This window comes from Drepanopeziza brunnea, assembly GCF_022702325.1.
Source record: "Drepanopeziza brunnea f. sp. 'multigermtubi' strain 214-2 chromosome Unknown ctg19, whole genome shotgun sequence".
Taxonomy (NCBI): Eukaryota; Fungi; Ascomycota; class Leotiomycetes; order Helotiales; family Drepanopezizaceae; genus Drepanopeziza; species Drepanopeziza brunnea.
Genome location: NW_027094082.1, coordinates 2,962,848 through 2,983,519, shown reverse-complemented (window position 1 = coordinate 2,983,519; position 20,672 = coordinate 2,962,848). Strand labels below are relative to the sequence as shown.

The window sequence follows — 20,672 nt, the reverse complement described above, 5'->3', positions numbered from 1 at the left end:
GTATGACTGTGGGGAGGATGGAAGGTTGCGGAATTTACCTAGAATGTGGTAGGGGTTGTTGTTTGTAAAGAGTCGTCGTAGACGACTGATTGATCCACAGGAAGCATGATCATGTTTCGAGTTCAGGCTTTGAATACATAGGAATTAAAGGGTGTCTAGACGAGTCAATCGGGTGTGAATGTACCCCGTATAGATAGTTAGTAAGAGAAAGAATCATACGCGCAGCGTGCTACGATCTGGAGATCATGTGAGTTTCTAGAGCAGTATTGGGACGAGGACGAGGACAAGGCAAATTTATAAGTGATCATGAGCAAGAGATTTTGCTCACTCGGAATGGAGAGAATAATATCTGAAATGGCACTATCCATCTGGATTTTGAAAGATCGATAATTTTCACGTCCTTGTATTCTAATTTGGGATCTGAATTTCGCTACAAGCACTGCGTCAGGCATAGACTTGCTAGTAGGATTCATCACGATTGAAAAATTTTCCTCACTTTCATACGATTTTTTTTGGGTGATATTGCTCCTGGAACCTCCAAGAGATGGGATATGCTCTAGGAAGTGCGATGACAGTGGGTATCTATCTTTCTTTTATGTACCTTTGAGCTCCTCTATGATCCATACTTTCATAGTATATCAAAGGTTCCGAATTCCCTTATAGAATTTGAAGCTTGAAAACCTGGCTTTCCGGATCTAAGGAAGATGGTTTCAACAATAATACTGATAAAGATATCTTCTATTTAAGAAAGGCAGGGGAAGGCACATCAACAGAGCCCAGAGTTGAAAGGACAGAACCCAAAGGGTTTACTTGGGTACATCCAACGGATAGTTTTCGATTTCAGAACACACACACTCATACAAAATATAGCGCTTGCGTTTCAAGATGCTTGAAGGAAGCCACCGGTCAGCAGACCTAGGAAAGACCACGAGATCAGGAACGTGTGATTAAGAACTTAAACAAACATTTGCCTCCTTTCAAAAGCTGCTGAGCTTAATAAGGTCGAAGCTTAGCCTACTTCGCTATCTTATTTCGATTTCGTAATATGGATAGAAACCAACGTTGTAATATGGACAGAAATCGAAATCCCCATATGAAAAGAAGCGATTCCTCTATACATATACAGGTAAGAGAAGTCAAGGCTGCTGGTCATATGGGTCATATGAATAGGCCAAGAGATGTCTCGCTTACTCTGGTTGGGTTTCCCACTCTTCTGGGCAGGTGTAGAGTCGAAGTCCATCAACGATGAGCTAGGGTAGCAGAGCAGCTGCCTTCTCTTGCCCTTCCGCGCCTAGGAACCAAGCTTCTTCCATCCTACATCAACAACACCAGACTATAATGTCTGCAGCCATCGCCGCCATGGGCATGCTGCCAATGAAACCTGATGATTTGGTATGGCTTCTTGTATCACCCTTGCACCACTGGATGAAAGGCTTTGTGGCCGTTTGGCTTAGACAGAGAAAGCAGCTGTCGCGGTACGTACAAAGCTACCAAGCACAGCTTGCCATTCGTGGCAGGCTCTGCTACCACTGAAGGTAACCCTCACTCTTCTATTCGCAGGAGCTTGATCATCCTGAGCAGGCCAAGAAGGAGGAGCATTTGAGCTACCTCACAGCCACAGCATGCGCTGGTCAAGGAGCGTCTCATCCGCAGAGACATTCCTCTGTACAAACGCGCTCATGGTACAGTTGGGCACTTGCTCATTGCTGATGCCGCCTTTCAGCCCCTCAGTAGCAACTGCGCTGACCATCTGACTGAAGGAGCTACCACACGAAGAGCTGTAAGATAGCTTGGAAATAAGCAATGCCTTCACCGAGTACCGCCATCCAGACTTTTACGATTTCAGGGACCATGCTAACATGCCTTCCCAGGGGATTCAGTCACTCAGTACAACACGATCCCATCATAATCACTGGTATGAGCCCTCTGCAACCTGAACGAATAGCACCCATGCCGCCGAATCCAAGATGTACCTCGAGACTCTTGCTCCCATGCCGTATACGTTCCGCAAAGTAGGATCAACAAGCTACAAGATTCTTTGCGAGCCTGCAAGCTGTTGGATGGATCTGCTACCTACCGATGCCAAGACGCAACTAACACACCGTACAAATTTCGTTCAACAGGAATAATATGCTGCGAGATCCATTTTGCGAGAGAGTATCCGTAGCAGAGCTCTGCGGCTCCCTTGGCAGACGAACACACGAGGCCCAACTGCAGGCCAAGCCAAACGATAGAAAATACCACGAATCCTGAAACATATCAGACATGCCAGACACCTGGCACTCGCGAAGATCTTCTTGGCTCGCCCCTATTGACGAAGTGAGGCACGGCTGAGTTCTTCAGCCGGGAACCTTGCAAAGGGGCTTCTCGTTTGCTTTCTGATATTTTGTCTGATCGCTGTCATGAGCAACCCAAGCATGTACCAGCTAAGCAACACACAAATTGTTTCGATTGCAAACTCCATATGGGGGTGCCAGGACCATCCAAAAAGCTTTGGAGCTGGTGAATTTGAAAATTTGCCCCCCCAGAAATTGCTGTTATTACTGCTAAGAGATTGCTTTTGCTGCTTCGTATGCTTTCAGAGGAGGTATCTGGGACGCTCGTACCCAAAAGTCAAGTGAGACTACCTTATACCATGCCTGCTCTGGTGCAACAGCCTTGCTTGTTTGCTCATGTCAATAGTATACGAGGCTGCTTGCTCTCAACCAATTATTGCGCCTCTGGCCAATGCACCTTGTTTATCTCTTCAACAAATTTTCTCGGCAACTTTGCTCTAAGTATGACTGGCTGAGCAGATCGCAGGCGTAATGCTAGGCGGAGCACTGACAAGGAATAATGCTTATCTCTTATATTCCGGGGAAGCCCCGAAGTTTCTCTGTGGCGAGTGCCAGGCAAGCAGCCTGTAAGAAAAGAGGATCTGCCCACGCAGGCTGCACGGCGTCTCGGGATAATGATACGCCGCAGAAGAGCTTTTGATGAAAGACTGAGGCTTGAAAAGCAATAGAGACAGAGGACAGATACGCACCACGTGTATCAGACAGCATCATTCCCTCCAATGTTCCTGTTGCCTTTTCAGCTTTGAGTGGCATTGCTGCTTGGATGCGAGAGCTGGCACGACATTCCCACGGAAGGCCTATTTGTTGCAGCTGACGAGAAGAGGGAGCCAAGCAGTGACAATAGCACAGTTGTGTTGTGTTGTCTGAGCGATTTCAAGAATCCTTTGGCGCAGTTCCTCCATACAGCCAGCTGAACTGTCGAGTTCGCCTTTCCTCCTGAATTCACTGTCTACTCCGTACGGGGTAGTTTAAGGATTTCCCGCTAGTCGGGAAGTGGAATAGACGGAGCCGCCGATCACTGTCCTCGCTAAGCTTCTAGAAAATTACCCTGTCCAGCTCACAACAACGATCAACTGTCCACCTCCGCAGGTTCATACTCCGTAGGCGCTCTCCGAAGGATTATTCTTGCACAAAGTCCTCGTGGATACGGTGTCTGCATTCCAGATCCTCCAAAGGAATACCACCCGTCCTGTCGGCACAAAATTACCTGTGTGCCAGCCACAGCACGCACAGCTGGCACAGCACGCACAGGGCAGCACAGCAAAGCCTCCGGCCGCGTTAAACGCCAATCCTAGTCTCGGTCTCCGATAGACTTTCAAAGGCCGACCTGGTGACACCTAACCAATCACCGCAGGACCCTGTCGATCAAGAAATATCTAGGAGCTACTTACTACTCCTACGATCATGCCTTCAGCCGTGGGCGAGCAGGCTGTACCCAGCGTCCCCAGCGTCCCCAGCGTCCCCAGCGCCCCCAGCGCCCCTAGCTCTGCAGCTACAGGTGAGTTACCCACAAAAGGACCCAGAACTTCGTGCCTTTTGTTAGTATAAGCAAAAGAAGCCCTCCAAAGACCCCGCTGCTAACTACGCACTGATGCAAAAGGCAGAACTACCCAGCATTCCGAGGTTGCAAAGGCGGCTATGGTGAACCGCATCATGGCGGCAGCAACTCTCGAAGACATAACCAACTCCGTCCTTCCACAACCTCTACACAACCCAACCAACTTTCTCGCCCCTTCCACTGCACACACCTCAGCTTTGGGTCGAGCCCTTCAGTCTCTCAATATGAGTAGCCCTACTTCACAAGATGGATCCGCCTCGCCCTCAATCAATACCCCCACGGGCAGCAGCCCCTCCACGGCTCCTGGCAGCCCGCGACTGTAAGATATCCTTCTCTCCTTTCCCAGCTCTCCCGCCTGGTCTCCAGGCATACGCCTCGCTTTTACGGTCCTCACCCGCTCTCTTTTGTCGTTGCAGAATTAATTGCCATTGCCCACTCTCGATTGAGTCAAACGTCTTTGCCTCAAAGTGCAATTATCGATGGGTTTGCTAAAATGTATATAGACCACCAGTCCGGCAAAACTCCGGCAGTGTGACTCCTAGAATTAGAGCTCCCGCCACCACCTTGAACATTCCCGGTATGACTCGATCTCGAGTCTCCCCCGACGGCAAGATCGCACAGAGAGATGTGGGCGCCAAGTTGGTTCTTGTGATGGTTGGCTTGCCAGCCAGAGGAAAGTCATACATCACGAAGAAGATCCAGAGATATCTCTCCTGGCAACAACATGAGTGTCGCATCTTCAATGTTGGCGCTCGACGACGAGTTGCTACCGGAAGCGGCCCTATATCATCACCTCAATCCCTTACGCAGTCGCCAAAGAAGAGTAGATCAAACCTCACTCCATCGATCGCTGGAATCGTCGACGCGCCAACAGAGGCTGCTCACGAAGCTGCCCAGATTCTTCTCAACGGAGTCTATAGTCCACTAAAAGAGGAGAACGACCTAGACAAACTGCCAAGCGCTGATACGATGGAGCAGTCCGCTGAGTTCTTCGACCCAAAGAATCAGAAAGCCTCGCAGATTCGTGAGCAGGTTGCTCTGTCAACTTTGAACGAGCTCCTCGACTTTCTTCTCCACGAGGGAGGATCGGTCGGTATCCTTGACGCTACAAACAGCACGGTCGAGCGCAGACAGATCCTTTTCAACACGATTAAGGAGCGCGAGCCCAAGTTAGGTATTCTCTTCATTGAAAGTGTCTGCGAGGACGAAAAGGTGAGAGTTACAACCAGACAAGCAGCCTCAGTCGCTAACAATCTCTAGTTGCTAGAGGCCAACATGCACCTGAAGCTGAAGGGTCCGGATTACAAGGATAAGGATCCGGCAAGCTCGCTCGCCGACTTCAAGAAGCGTGTCGCTGCATACGAGAGCGCCTATGCTCCATTGGGTAAGTTCGAAGAAGACAATAATATGCAGTACATCAAGATGATCGACGTCGGTCGCAAGGTTATCCATTACCGCCTCGAAGGCTTTCTCTCGAGCGGTATCGCCTCCTACCTTGCGACATTCAACCTATCGCCGCGGCAAATCTGGCTCACTCGCCATGGTCAGTCGGAAGACAACGTCCTCGGCAAAATTGGTGGAGACTCTAATCTCACCGACGCTGGCCACGACTACGCCACTGTTCTCTACAATTTTGTTTCGAGCAAGCGTGCAGAGTGGGAGGAAGACCAGAAGAATAGAGCTACTGGGGCTCAAGACCACACGTTACTGCCTGGCAGCCAGAGCCCACCATACCCGGACATCTTGGGAGATCTTGATGAGAAGAACTTCTGCGTTTGGACTTCGATGCTCCAGCGTAGCATCCAGACTGCTGAGCACTTCCAAGACGATGAGAACTACGACGTCAAGAACTGGGAGATGCTCAAGGAGCTGGACGCCGGTACCTTTGAAGGCATGACCTACGAGGAAATCGCTACGAAGTTCCCAGAGGAATATGCCAAGCGTCGTGCCGATAAGCTCAGCTATATCTACCCGGGTGTTGGTGGTGAGGGCTATCTCCAGGTCATCAGCCGACTCCGGGATATGGTTCGAGAAATTGAGCGCATCAAAGACCACGTTTTGATCATCGGTCACCGCTCCGTTTGCAGGGTCTTGATGGCCTACTTCATGGACCTTACCAGAAATGATATCGCCGATCTCGATGTACCTATCGGCATGCTGTTCGCCATTGAGCCAAAGCCATATGGCATTGAATTCCACGCCTACAAGTACAACGAGGACGGCTACACCTTCGATGAGATTCCCAATTACAAACCTCAAAAGGCCATTAGCGACACCAACTAATTTCTCTCGTCTTTTCTTCTCATTTGACTTGCATCTTCGGTTTGGGGGACAACGGATACTGGTGTTACGGATCGGTGTGCAGGAGCAAGGTTTCGGCAGTAAGGACGACGGCGTCCAGAGTTTTCTTCTACTTGCTTGCATGGCGATTTCTAACGATAAACGACAAAACATACGGGGAGTTCTGAAGAGGGATGGGATGTAAGAATACTGTGTGGGATATGGGATTGGGACATGGCATTGCTTTGGGAGTTGCTAGAGGATTTTTTCAGCGTCCTTACTAGCGTACGGTTTATACCCAGAAGGCTTGCAGGATGAGGTTGCTAGACATAAGAGGATTGCACCTGAGCGGTGCTAAATATGACGGTAGTATGCCTGCGATCGCGGGCAATACTACTACTGGCTGCATGAGCCTCAATCTCCAATTACAATAAAATTGCATCAAAACCATCTTCTACTAGGCCTAGGCTAGAACTCAGAGCTGCTTCTACAAAATGAAGTCTTACGATATCTAGCCTTCAATATGTAGCTTGTACATGTCCATTTCGAACCCTAGTGCGACATTGAAAAGCACTCTACGCCAGATCATTTTTCCTCGCGTTCCGAGGTCGCGTCGTTGGGTTGACGACATCTCAGAGGAACCTGCCCCTCACCACAACCTTGCAAATGGACCCATTTCTTAGATGCTGTCGTTTTTTCACTCGACAAGCCTGACTCCTTCGACGCCATCACCGGCTGGAGCTGCATCTGTCCCTTCCTCCCCTTGTAAGTATCAGCCTCGCAGCAGGAATCGAAATGGTTTTTTATCGCATGCTGCCCTGTCCTTTCTTTGTTCCTTGTCTAGGGATAATTAGATTTCAGCTGACTGGTACTTCCTCTCCAAAAGATTCTCTCAGGTCTCCCGAGATCAGATAGCCTCCCTCGACGCTTCTGCACAACCGAGCTCGTCGAGCAGACGCCCCTTTACCACTACCGCAAAACGAACAAGCTGCGCAGCAGCACCCTGGCGAGCATGGCGCCCCCGACGACTAGCAAGAAGCGCAAGCTGGGCGAGGATAAGGGGACGAAGTACTATGCTGTGCGGGCGGGCAAGGTGCCGGGTGTCTACATGACTTGGTTGGAGTGCCAGAAGCAGATTACTGGATTCAGGGGATCTTCTCGTACGTCCGCCCCAACTTCCTTTATCGTCTCAACACGCGGAAGCTATGCTAAGCTAAGCTGTTACCATGTTTGGAAATTCATATACTGATTCCAGTTTCCTTTGTACTGCAGACAAATCCTTCTTCAGCGAGAAGGAGGCTCTCGATTTCGTGGCCGGGAAGAGCGGATCCGCGAATGGAGAAGAGAAGTTCTACGGCGTTGCAGTGGGTCATCTACCAGGCGTATACACCAACTGGGCGGACGCCAACGAGCAGATTCTGGGTGCTGAGAAGCCGAAATTTAAGAAATTTGAGACGCGCAAGGAGGCAGAAGCGTTCGTGAGGAGTGGTGCGGTTGCGCAACGTAAGAAGGTGGAGGCTAAGAGAGCTGTCAAGGATGACGATGGGGAGGAGGGAGGGGAGGACGAGGAGGACGAGGACGAGGACGATGACGAGGACGAGGACGAGGAGGACGAGGACGAGGAAGAGGACGAGGACGATGACGAGGAGAACGAGGACGAGGAGGAGCCGGTGTCAAAGAAGGCGAAGACGAAGTTGAGCAAGGTGATCAAGGTCTACACGGATGGTAGCGCACTGGGAAATGGGAGGACGGGTGCCGTTGCTGGGGTTGGGGTTTTCTTTGGAGTTGGAGATTCACGGTATGTTTGCTTCCTACTTCCAAAGCTAGATATATGTTTATATGGCCTGCCTGACTGATATCTCTAGCAACGTCTCTGAACCCCTTGAGGGGATGCCCCAAACCAACAACCGCGCCGAGCTCACGGGCATCCTGCGCGCGCTCCAGATCGCACCCAAAGACAAGGACATGGAGATCGTGACCGATAGTAACTACTCGATCAACTGCGTGACGGTCTGGTTCCGCGGATGGGCTGCCAAGGGCTGGAAGAAGTCCGACGGCAAGGACGCCGAGAACACGGATCTGATCAAGGCAATTCGGGAGCTGATTGATGAGCGAGATGAGAATGGGAAGGAGACGAAGTTCACCTGGATCAAGGGGCATAACGATGATCCGGGTAATACGGCGGCGGATAGGCTGGCAGTCGCTGGGGCCCAGAATGCGCAGTCTGCGAGGCGTTAGGCGTTTTGTTGCCGTGCTATCTGCCACAGTCTTGTCTCACGGATGAAGTAGAGAGATACCCAGCGCCTGAGAAGAGTTCTTAGGCGGATTTTGGCGGTATCAGACAGGAGTCCAACTTCTAGCATCAAGGGTATGTCTTCTCGCAGGTACGTGGAGTGATTGGTTCACTAAATCACTCGAGAGGGCTCCACAGGATTCGAAGGAAGTACTTTTCTTTACGGGCGAGACGGAAGATGGTTCTTTGGCCTTGGTGGTTGGTTATCTATGAAACAGGATCATGGCTATGGAGTGAAACGAGGCATGAATAGGTGCATGCCTAGATACCGCTGGACTCGGGATAACTCGAGATGGGTATCAGTTTTTCTTTTTCTCTTTCTTTTCTTTTTGTGAGGTTCATATGAAGTAATACCCGGCGTCCACAGATCTACGCTCCCCTCAGTCTCGTCTCTTGCTTGTCTCGAATAGATAGCTTTTCTCCGATATTCCTGTATTGTCTCATCAGAATGGACTTATATCATGCCCCCTTGACTGGCGCGGCCAGCTTATCGCTGTGAACTGGTAATGTTGGTTATTTACGGCGTAGAAGTTACGACATGGTCGGTTTCGTCTTCAACATGAGATGGGCGAAAAAGCAGGAAGCCTACTTATGGAGTCATTGTTAGGTATGTACAGTAAGCAGGCAGGATCCCCCACTTAGGTGGGGCTTAGCTTGGCCTGCATTTCCATCTGCAACATTTTCTTCTTCCATCAATCAGCAGCTTCCCATTCACCGCCACGCATGCACGAGAATCGAATCCCCAAGCTATCCTCTGAACTCTAGACTCGAAGGTTCCCCAATCAAACCTCAAATCTCGGCCGTTTAAGATATTAACAATCAGTCGGACATCTACTACTATCTGCTCGCGGGTCTGCCAGTCAAAAGCGGCGGTGTGACATACGTAGTAGCTTTATTGCAAAAGCTTTTGGGCCAGGCTCAAGAACACGACGGGGATCTGGGTCTTGGGATCCGCTGCTTGGAGAGGCGATTCGGCTTGTTAGGCGAAGGGAGGCTTTGGCCAAGAAGCGAGAGGTTCTCTTTGTTGCTCGGTTGCTTGCTTGGTTGTTTATTTGTCGATTTGACGGGCGCAACTTCTGGGAGCTTTTCCAGACAGAGGCGGGTGAAGATGCCGACATTGGCGCTGACGAACTTCAATATCGTGTGCTCGGTGCTCGGCGGCTTCATCACAACTTTCGGGCTTGTGAGTTATCTGATGAAGGAGAAGTTCTACTTAAGCGAAGCACGTACGTCCTTCTTTCCCCTCTCCTCTCATCATCTACCTACAAGGGGAAGAGACATGCTGTGCTGATTTTGGGTTTGTTGGTACGTATAGTTATCTCCCTCCTCGCCGGCATCACGTTCTCGCCACATGCTGCCAACTTCATTAGGCCACTAGAATACGCAGGCAGTCAAGCGAACATCAATGCCGTGACGCTGTACTTCAGCCGGCTGGTGCTAGGCGTGCAGCTGGTGCTTGCCGGCGTGCAGCTGCCGAGTCGGTATCTGAAGAAGGAATGGAGAGCGCTTGCGCTGCTCCTGGGGCCAGTCATGACGATTATGGTGCGTATCCGAGGAGCCTGCTTCTCCCTATATCAGACTGTCTCACTCAAATCCCGAAACCTTCTTGATCAGTCTGTTACAGTACAGTTGCTAACCCCCAGTGTCGCTCAGTGGCTCGCGGGTAGCCTCTTGGTGTGGGCGATGGTGCCACACTTGCCGTTCGTACATGCGTTGGCTGTTGCGGCTTGTGTAACGCCGACAGATCCTGTGCTTTCAAACAGCATCGTCAAGGGGAAGTTTGCAGACAAGAATATCCCCAAAGATCTGCAGAAGATTATCATCGCGGAGTCGGGGGCGAACGACGGGCTGGGATACCCGTTCCTGTTCATCGCTCTGTATCTTGTCAAGTATGCTGGTAATGGCGGGCTAGGGCAGGAGGGAGGCGTGGGAAAGGCCTTGGGCCTGTGGTTTGGGGAGACGTGGGGATATACCATACTGCTGAGTGTGGTATATGGCGCTACGGTGGGCTGGGTCGCGAAGGAGCTACTGCACTGGGCTGAGGAGAAGAAGTTTGTGGATCGAGAGAGCTTCCTCGTGTTTGCTATTACACTCGCTCTTTTCATTGTTGGGACTTGTGGCATTGTACGCTTCCCTTTTCCTATCATCGAGGGGCTGAAATCGAAAATTTGTGTTTGCTCTTGCTCCTTGCGCGAAGTTGTGCTAACGTTTTGTAGATTGGCTCAGATGATGTACTTGCTTGCTTCATCGCAGGCAATGTCTTTACTTGGGACGATTGGTTTCGTCTCGAGACACTGGATGATTCGCTACAGCCCACTATTGATATGCTGCTCAACCTATCTATCTTCATCTGGTTTGGAGCCATCTGTCCCTGGGCCTCGTTTAGGACGAACGATATTATACCCATATACCGATTGATATTCTTAGGCGTTCTGGTTCTACTTCTCAGGTGAGCGGTTTGCATTCAATCGATCCATTCATGCATGGAAGAAGCTCCGACTGACGGTCAGCAGACGTCTTCCCGTCGTGTTCGCGTTGCACAAGCTCATCCACCAGATCGAAGAAAAGCGCCAGGCCATCTTCGTCGGCTTCTTCGGCCCCATCGGCGTCTCGGCCATCTTCTACCTGTATATCAGCCTCGAGTTCCTCGAGACCGTCACCGTGGCCGATGGGGCACAGCGCGAAGACGCGGCACGCCTGGGCGAGACGATCCACGTTGTGGTCTGGTTCCTGACCATCTGCAGCATCGTGGTCCACGGCCTCTCGATCCCGCTCGGCAAGGTCGGTTTCTTTCTCCCGCGCACCCTGTCGCGCGCCTTCACCTCCTCCCCACCCAGCGACAACACGGCGAGCGGCTTCCAGGTTGGGAATTTCTCGCGCTCGTCGTCTGTTAGGGGGGTGTTAAGGGAGCGTCGTCGGAGGGGCAGGGAGGAGCAGTCGTCGCCGACGGAGAATGATGGCTCTGGTTCCAGATCTGCTGCTGCTGCTGCTGCATCGAGCACGACGAGGGTGCTTGGTAAGATTGGAGGGAGAGTTATCCCTACAGGTATCGAGGCTGGGGCTGCGGATGTAGGTGAGAGGGAAAGGGAGAGACCGTCTACGCCGCCGAGCGTGGCGGCCACGAGGACGATTCGCTATGCGGTTGATGGGGAGCATGTGCCGGGAGCGACTTAGCATTCACTTGATCTCATTCGCATCAGGCTTAGATGAGTAGACGGACGATTCTTGCGTTATTCCTATTCGGTATTCACGTATATATATATATAAATCTATAGATATGAAAATGAAATCTAGATATCGATAGACGTGTGCCCAGATGATGTATGTGCACTCTCTCTCTCTCTCTTCTCCCTCCTCCTCCTTCTCCCTCTTTTCATCTAGCTAAGCGAGTCATCTAAACAGTCAGCGCGGGGATTAAATCAATGTGCGAAGCAAAGCGAAAGAAAGGGAAGCGAAAGAAAGGGAAGGGAAAGAAAGAGAAAGGGAAAAAAAGCGTAGGGGTTGATAGAGGGGGGAGAGCAGTGCTGTGTGTGTGTGTGTGTGTGTGTGTGTGTGAGTAAGGAGGAGGAAGAGGAGGAGGAAGCCAGATAGGAGATGGGTGATCAGGAGATGGGAGATGAAGATATGAGGAGATGAGGAGATGAGGAGAAGGGAAAGAGAGAAAGAGAAAGAAAGAGGATGGGAACACAGTGGTCTTTCGGGGTCCTTCTGTGGTGGCGATTACGGCGCGGTTTGCGATTATTTCGAAGAGGGGAAGGGGGGGGGGGGGGGGGGGGGGGGAGAGAGTAGGGTGGGTTAGGATATAGGGTTGCTTAGGATATACAGTGTAGAGGGAGGGAGGTAGGTAGGTAAGGGTGGGTTAGGTGCGTACGGTATTGGACTGTATGGGGTAGGGCAGGAGGAGGAGGAGGAGGAGGAGGAGCGGGGTAGATAGATCGATGGGTAGGTAGGTAGGTAGGTAGGTAGGTAGGTCGGTAAGTAGTTTTCTGGTTTCTGGTTTCCGGCATCTCTGGCTATACCCGAAATACAGCAGGAGCGACATCCGATTCGGAATCGGGGGGGTGTGGTTTGTTGATTGGGTGGTGGGAGGGACGGGAGACAGGCGCAGATTTGAGGGCTTCTGCGCCGAAGGAGAGGGGAGCGAAGGGGAAGAGCGCTACGGGAGGTAGAGGAGAGGACTGTCTACCGGAATTAACCTAAGTTCCTACCTTGCCTTACTCGAGCTTTTGCTGACCTGCCTGCCTTACCCTTACTCGAGCTCTTGCTGACCTACCGGTACCTACCTTACTCGAGTCCTTGCTGATCTAATCTAATTCAAGGTGGACGAAACTGCGGCGTCTTCCTGACGAACCTGGGAGCTGCATTTGCATCTGCAGGGCATCCTGAAGAAAGCCGCCTGTCCTACTGTACTACTTACTGTGCTATTGATGATGATGCACTTCGTATGTATGTATACGTACGTGCGGCATTGGACGATAGAAGGGGCAAAGACACGGGAGGTTTGCTTTGATCCTCTGTGTCGTGCCTTATCGGCGTCTGAAGGGATGCTGCGCATGGTAAGAACCTTGGGCTGATGAGGAGGACGGGGTATGATGCGGCGGTACCTTGTCGTGGAATGGTATGGTACGGTGGCATGGGTAGTATGATGTGGTAAGGTGCGTTGCGGCGCGGACGGGTCTCGATATCGATTTCGATTGTCGATGTGATGTCGATGCCGAGGGCGAAGTGAGAGTCAGATTGAAAGTGGATCTGGATGGGCCTGACTCTCGGTCTCTTTTCTCTTGCTCTTTGATTTTTATTTTTTTATCCGTAACGCTCGCCTTGACAGCTAGTTGAGTCCAGTCGGGGCGAGAAGCGCAGAGTAGAGTAGAGTGAGGCCGGTCACGTAAAGTAAAGCACTGTAATGTTCATATTAGTGTAAGATGGTATAGTGTATGTAATATGGGAGATCAATTCGCCAAATAGCTCTCCAGGTGGGCCTCCGATATAAGTATGTAATATGTATGTAGGTGGATGTGTATGGGGTTGAAGGAGTTACGGAGCGGGTATGTATGTATATGTATCCCCGTACGGCGAAGATGCACGCGGAAGCGAGAAACCCTGCTGCCGGCACGGAGGACGAGACGAAGCAAGACGGGACGGGGCGCTTAGAAGTGGGCCGGGGGAATACGACTCTGCCTCTTGCTTTTATTTATGTTGCTCTTGCGTGAGATGGATGCTTTGGGAGCGGGGCGCATGGACTCTGTGGATTTGTAGGTCGTGAGCTGTGAGTTAACGGATGAGTAGTGCGCACTGCTTAGACGCTGTGGGTTCATGATGACGTGCATTAATTGCTTTACTAAATGCCGTTGTTCATAATTAGCCTCTGCTTTAGTGCTAAGGCATCTCTTTCGGCGAGGAGAATGGAGGCCGAAGAGAGAAGGAGAGGAGTCGAGTAGATTAGGAGCAGGTTTCCTGGCGTTGTCTTTCTTGACGTGGTTTACAATACTTAATAGGGGTTATTCAAGATGGTTGCAATTGATAAAGCTGAGATGAGATACGATGTTGATGTTGATGTTGATGTTGATGTTGATGTTGATGTTGATGTTGATGTTGATGTTGATGTTGATGTTGATGTTGATGTTGATGTTGATGTTGATGTTGATGTTGATAATGATAATGATATTAATATTAATATTGATATTGTTGTTGATGTTCATATTGACGTGCAAGCGAAGTCGAGTCGAAACGGCTACACGCTTTACTTACCGCTGTAAGGGTTGACAGCCAAGCTATTCTCTACTTACAGCTACCGGTACCGTATAACGGCAAAGTCCAGACGGAACGCGCTGGAGATTAGATCAGTAGTTAGTCAGTGCGCTCGCTCGCTGCCTGTTTCACCCGCGCTTCTTCTCGAGACGAGACAACGTTTAAATTCAAAGCCTCGTGCAGATCTCTCAGTACTGGGGCCTAGCCTCCCGGGTGCACGCACGCACCTGGCATTGGCACATACTACTACTAGGTACTCACTAGAATGAGATGATTAGTGAGCAATTGGCGCGAGGCGTGGACTGGCTGGCTCTCAGCACGCTGGCTCTCAGCTCATTCATTAGCTAGCTGTTCTGGTCTCAATGGCAAACTCGATTGAAATTGTCATGTTTTTCCTTTCCATTCTCTTTTCGATCAAGGGTCTCATTATGAGCACGCAAACCGATAAGCGGGTAGGTTCAAGCCGAGACTCTTAAACGGGATACGTAATTGGAAATGCAGGTATGGAATGTCAATTTCTCCGGGGCCAGGCCCAGACTCGGTACTGTACCGAATGAGGGGCCAGGTGGCTCGGCCGGTCGGAGCTGATAAGGCGGATTTAGGACGGGGGAAGTACAGGCCGAAGGATGGTGGTCGTACGGTCGAATAATAAATAGTCTGGGTCGTAGTACTTCTAGTCGGAGAAGAATCTAGTAACAAGGTAATAAGTCAGTGGTAGGTTAATCCAGAAGTAGTATATTGTAGTATATTATAGTATACTGACTATACTGACTATGGGTCAGTAGGTAGTCAGTCGTACCTACGTCCTACCTTGCTGAGTAGATGTATATGTCACGAGTGGTATAAGTATGGATCGGGGGTGGGTGGAATGCTTGTGTGGTGTTGCAGTAGCGGCAAGCGAGACGAGGAGAAACTCGACACGTAATGCAGGTTTTTCGCAGTGAGGAGGTAGAGCGTAGGTACATACCTGTTATCGGGACGAGCAATTCCGCGGCTATGGAATCTTCTACGAGACGATGAATGATGGTGATGTTGATAGTAGTGATGTTGTTGTTGTTGTGGTTGTTATGGTTGTTGTGGTTGTTGTGGTTGTTGTGGTTGTTGTGGTTGTTGTTGTGGTTGTCGTGGTTGTCGTGGTTGTTGTGGTTGTAAATACCCATGATGAGTAAGTCTAGGTCTGTCGTAGTAATGGTCGTAGCAACTTAGTGGGATGTACTCCGTACAGTAGTGGGAGTGGAGTGGAGTGGAGTGGGGTGGGAGTGGGGGGGGGAGTGGAGGGGAGTGGAGGGGAGTGGAGTGGTGGCCCACCTCTTCAGCGGGACCGTTTTTGAGCCCTGCATAATCACTATCCCTGTTCTGGTGGCCAACGGGAGGATCTCCATGTCTCATCCATGCAATTCCGAGATGTCCATGAATCCTGTCTACCCACAGACATCACATCACGCTTTTTGCATTGGATTTGAGCTTTTCGTCCAGTCCAGTCCAGTCCAGTCCTTCCCGACCGACCGACTGCACTCACAATCAGAACAGGAAACAGATGCTGCTGCTGCTACATGTCATCTAGTCTTGTCAATGGTTGTCAATTGCCCTGGATTGATCAATGGGCCAGAGACTAAACTAAAGAAAGACTTCTACTGGTATGCAGCCTATTAATTGCAACTACCTATCCATACCATCCCATCCATACCGACGACTATCTAACTCTCTCTCTATCTTGCTAGCCTAGCCTACCACCCTCCACCCACCGCTCAACCAATCAACTGCCGCCCCTTCCTCGTCTCCGTCCCCACCCTCCGTTCCGACTCCGACAGCTTTTTCTTTTTTATAATCGATAATAACCCTCCCCCCATCCACCCCCCCTCGCCCACCCCAGAATCTCGGAATCTTGCTTGACCTCTCTACCTCTTGTCTCGGCCCTTGCTTTCTTTTGCATCTCCCCCCCCCCCCCCCCCCCCCCATCCCCCCCCCCACCCCCCCTCCTCCCTCTCCCTCCTTCGCAATTGCTGGCAGACTGACCCGAGCAATGAAAGGCACGACAGGCCCAAATTATCATATATTACAACTCGCTGCATCCCCAGCGCCGCCCGCTTCTGCTACCCATCTGACGGTAGCCGTGTCCGGTTCGTTCTGCTCACTCTCCTTACCGATAGACCGACAGACCGACAGATCGAGGGAAAGATCGATCGACAATGAGCTGGTGAAGGGTTATACCTACTACATACATTATCATCATCATTAAGAGAAGTGACAGTTGCCATACTACCGGTACACCATCCCCCCCCCCGCCAAGATTTCGAGCCTGCGGAATTCAACTCCTGCCGATCAATTCATCATTCCGAAGACGACGAGTAGAGAGAGATACGTGCCAGAATCACCGAAACATTCCAGTCCGGACCAATTTCCGGGATGGGGGATTCGAACAGCAAAAGGAAACGTCCGCAAAGGGGCATGCCGATGAACACAGAGCCTGACGCCAACATGTTGGGGGGCATCGATGCGGATCCCGATTTCGAGTTCTTCAATTCCAACCTCGAGAACAGCCCCGGCCTCTTCTTCGCCGAGGACCTGGTGACGGACAATTCCCAGTTCCTGCCGAATTTTGGAACTCCCGATACGGTGGATCAGAAAAGCCAACTACTGCCCGTTCAGAACTCTCTGCTGGAAACGACGCCGCAACCGTCCCGTTCCGCGCCCCAGCCTATGTCCCCGGCGGCCGTGTTCCAGGACACGTCCGCCGCGTTTTCGGGATCTAAGCGCAAGTCCCGGTCCAGCTCGGACTCGTCAGGGTCAGCGCTGACTTCAGCCGACGATGTGATGATGGCCGACGCAGATATGGTGGATTGGAAGTTCGAGGAGGGCACTGTGTCACACGATGCAAAAATATACAGCGGGTTTGACGGGACAATCAATCCTGCGGCCATGGGCAACTTCGATTTTATCGACAAGGCGATGGAGAAAGTTTTCGATTTCGATAGTGCTGCCAGCAGTCCGAGTCCCTTCGCAATGGGTCCGGTTGATTCACCAGAGATGGCATCGGGCCAGGAGGACAGACCAAGGAGGCGGCAGTCGCCCATGTTGAAGTCCAAATCCACGCATCACAGCAAGAGAAACTCGGTAAGAGAATCAATCATACCGCGCTCACGAACCCTCATCGTGCGTGGGTGCTGACATATTCCTAGCAACACTCGATAACGCAGTCCATGAATGGTCTTACGACCGCAGGGTCCAGGGAAGCTTCCCCGCCAGCCATGGTTACGAGGAGCCAGGAATCCTCTCCCGCAGCCTTCTTCAATAACTCGCCCTCCCCAGGAAATACGGTGAATTTCATGAATGCGCCGCACATGACGAGTGGTCCTATTCAGCATCCAGGATGGGCAGCCGGGCTCGGCGGCTTCAACAATGGCCCATCGGCCACCATGCAACGGGCACTCAATCCACATCCCATGCCCGAAATGTCTCTGTATCAGCCACCTGCTCACATGGCCCCGCCGCCGCTCGAGCCACTCTTGACTATTCACCCTACTCCCTTGAAGTCTCGTGTAGAGACGCAGATCCCCATCACAATGGTCATCAGCAATGTCCCGGCTGGCGTTACCAAAGTGCACCTACCCACCCACTGCATATCCAAGCCCAAGCTTCTGGCCAAGCCGACACCAGCCAGATCCCCGGACACTCTTGAGTTGGATGTCAAATTGGTCTTGTCCAGTGCAATGGCGAACCCAGAGAACAGGCGGCGTGCTTTTGAGCGAGCTGCCTCGGGACGGGCTCCCTCGGTCCAGGTGGAGTCCTCACCGGGCGAGAGCGGAGCGGATGAGGATGACGAGAACAAGCCCTCGAACGGTGGCGATGTCGATATCTGCCCAGGGTGCATAACCCGAGAGAGGAAGCGGGCAGCCCGAAAGAAGGTCAAGAAAGTCGAGGAGGAGGAATCCTGGCATAGGGACGAAGCCAAACGTGTGATCGTCTTCAATACCCATGAGGTCAAGGAATGGCAAGCACCCACGAGTCAGCAGCCCCTCGCGGAGGCGACTGGAAACCGGCCAGAACCTTTCTTCGCGGAGGGATCGATGCAGGTGGACATTCCTATGCGTATTGCATGCTACTGCCGGCACCAGAATGAGAAGGTTGGGTTTCAGGTGATATTTACGCTCAAGGATTACCAGGGTCGCGTGATCGCCCAGACAATCACTTCCTCCATTATGATTACCGATGACCACAAAACCCACAACATGCCTCAGATGGCAAACGAATCTGATGGGCAGATGTTCTCGGGACCTGGACCATTCTCTGCCGACCCTCCTTTCGACCTGTCCGCGGCTCCACCCGGAAATCTACCTCCGTTCCGCCTCTCTCAGTCGAACCCGGACTCGCAGGGTATGCAAAGCAATTTTCATATGCAGTTTCCCCCTCCTCTGCCGCCTGGCGTTGCCCCATCCTCCCACGTCTCGCAGGCGAATTCAGTAAGCGCAACACCGCGCAACATGTCCCGGCCGACCTCTCCCTCGTTACCACATGGCCGAACGGCCAAGAAGAGAAAGCCCAGCGGTTCAAACAAGGTTCCTAGTGGGCTGGTCATGACCAGACTCGAGACTGGAGATATCGCCGTTGGACAAGGGCCGCCTACGGGCCCCTCGAGCGCAAACACCTCTTCAGCACCATCACCTTTCACCCCAAACTTTTCCACCTTCACACTCACTGATCAACAGCATTATCACCCTCAGCCCCCTACTACGATTTCTACCATACCTCGACAATACCACACTGGCCCTCCAACTCCCAATGGCCACGAACAGGCGTTCTTCTCCAACGGCAACAGATCCCAATCCATGGAGAACCTGGCTATGCATCAACTGTATTCTACACCTGCTTCGGCACATCCGAGCAGGGTCCCGAGTCCCAGCAATGGCATGAGGGGTACTGTTCAGGCTTACCAGAATCATCAAGCCCGGATTGCTCAGGCTGTAGCGAATGGGCTCTCTGGGGTTCCATTGGCTCTTAATCCCCGTCGACCGCCCACGATCCACAAGCTGGTTCCCCAAGAAGGCCCAAAATCTGGTGGAATCGAAGTCACATGTCTTGGTAGCGGATTTTGTGCAGGTTTGGAGGTTATGTTCGGAGACTCGATAGCCACCACGACAACTTTTTGGGGAGATACTACGCTTGTCTGTCTACTTCCGCCCGCGGAACGTGCTGGCACGGTAGCGGTGACCTTTAAGCACCAGCATCCACAGCATCAAGAGCAGCAAATACATCCCTATGCAGCACCCCCGATGCCGAAACAGAATGTCTTTTTCAAGTACGTGGACGATGATGAACAACAGATGCTCAGGATCGCACTGTCAGTCCTTGACCACAAGATGGCTGGTAAAATGGAAGACGTCCGGGATCTCGCTCGAAGAATTCTCGGAGACGGTCCTTCTTCTTGGTGTGGACCAAATGGGCCATCCCTACCAGGCTGTGGTGGAGGGGGTGGGTTCATGGGGCCGCTAAACTAAGCGCACAAAGCACGTCGTGTAACAAGGCACCGTACAGCCCTAATGATTACCGCCTGAGGGTGGCACAAAAGTTTAATTTCCAACTTGGAGCCCCCTAGTTTCCTAACCCTCAGGCCGTAATTATTACGCCTGGGAGGTAGTATATATATATATATATATATATCTATATATCTATACATTCCTATATATCCTAATATATTCGATAGAAGTCAGAAACCATTGGTCTTTTCTACGTGCAGCCTTTGACGTTGATTAAGATTTAATGTGAAAATATATATATATACATGTAAGCGATTATTCGAAGAGTCATACAGCAAGAGCGCTTATATATATATATATACATAGATAGGTATAATTCCGTTCCGCGATTCCATTTTACCGGAACCGCATCAAGACGGCGTGATGCGAAAATGAATGAAATAGAATTAGAATACCAATCTACCGTAGTCTAATCTATCCTGCTGTCCCCCCTTTTCCTTTTTCTTTTCTTTTCTTTTCTTTTCTTTTCTTTTCTTTTCTTTTTTTTCTTTCTTTTTTCCTTCTTTTTTTTTTCCGCCCGCCGGAGGTACGCGCGATTTGGAATATGGGGATCTGGGGATCTGGGGATCTGGTGGGTGCTCACCGTTTGTTGATATTGACATCATGGCATCGGCAAAAAAAAAAAGGGGGGGAAGATTTACGGACTTTTAACGTGCGGCTACTGTAGGTGACGACTGGGTTTGGGCTTTGTGTGTGTTTTTTTTTTTTTTTTTTTTTTGAGAAGGGGGAGGGGGTTTTCTTGTACGGTTCTGCTTATCTTCTGCTTGTGTTTTCTCGCTTTCTTCTGGCTTTCTTCTTCGAACGCTAGCAGCAGCAGCAGCAGCAGCAGCAGCAGCGGCGGCGGCGACGATGCGGCTGGGACTGTATAGCCGGTATAATCAGTATACGGTATACAGGAACATATCGAGTTCATGTATGGATTA

General features: G+C 51.1%; 5 protein-coding genes across 5 annotated transcripts; 4 read left to right on the top strand and 1 right to left on the bottom strand.

The window, feature by feature from the left end:
* Window positions 1–3,740: 3,740 nt before the first annotated feature.
* L3040_009518 (uncharacterized protein) lies at window positions 3,741–6,177 on the top strand (the record flags this gene model as incomplete). The annotated part of the gene is made up of 4 exons (XM_007293368.1): window positions 3,741–3,834; window positions 3,937–4,213; window positions 4,398–5,106; window positions 5,155–6,177. The coding sequence occupies 4 exons, from the start codon at window positions 3,741–3,743 to the stop codon at window positions 6,175–6,177; spliced, it is 2,103 nt and encodes a 700-aa protein (XP_007293430.1).
* A 1,009-nt stretch (window positions 6,178–7,186) lies between these two features.
* L3040_009517 (uncharacterized protein) lies at window positions 7,187–8,680 on the top strand (the record flags this gene model as incomplete). Its single annotated transcript, XM_007293369.2, has 5 exons — window positions 7,187–7,334; window positions 7,447–7,972; window positions 8,040–8,407; window positions 8,520–8,542; window positions 8,606–8,680. The coding sequence occupies 5 exons, from the start codon at window positions 7,187–7,189 to the stop codon at window positions 8,678–8,680; spliced, it is 1,140 nt and encodes a 379-aa protein (XP_007293431.2).
* An 895-nt stretch (window positions 8,681–9,575) lies between these two features.
* On the top strand, window positions 9,576–11,641 carry L3040_009516 (uncharacterized protein; the record flags this gene model as incomplete). Its single annotated transcript, XM_066155992.1, has 5 exons — window positions 9,576–9,693; window positions 9,783–10,009; window positions 10,121–10,591; window positions 10,684–10,916; window positions 10,981–11,641. The coding sequence occupies 5 exons, from the start codon at window positions 9,576–9,578 to the stop codon at window positions 11,639–11,641; spliced, it is 1,710 nt and encodes a 569-aa protein (XP_066010262.1).
* Window positions 11,642–14,641: 3,000 nt separating this feature from the next.
* Window positions 14,642–15,375, bottom strand: L3040_009515 (uncharacterized protein; the record flags this gene model as incomplete). Its single annotated transcript, XM_066155991.1, has 2 exons — window positions 14,642–14,904; window positions 15,183–15,375. The coding sequence occupies 2 exons, from the start codon at window positions 15,373–15,375 to the stop codon at window positions 14,642–14,644; spliced, it is 456 nt and encodes a 151-aa protein (XP_066010261.1).
* A 1,288-nt stretch (window positions 15,376–16,663) lies between these two features.
* L3040_009514 (uncharacterized protein) lies at window positions 16,664–19,710 on the top strand (the record flags this gene model as incomplete). Its single annotated transcript, XM_007293372.2, has 2 exons — window positions 16,664–17,329; window positions 17,395–19,710. The coding sequence occupies 2 exons, from the start codon at window positions 16,664–16,666 to the stop codon at window positions 19,708–19,710; spliced, it is 2,982 nt and encodes a 993-aa protein (XP_007293434.2).
* Between the last annotated feature and the right edge of the window lie 962 nt (window positions 19,711–20,672).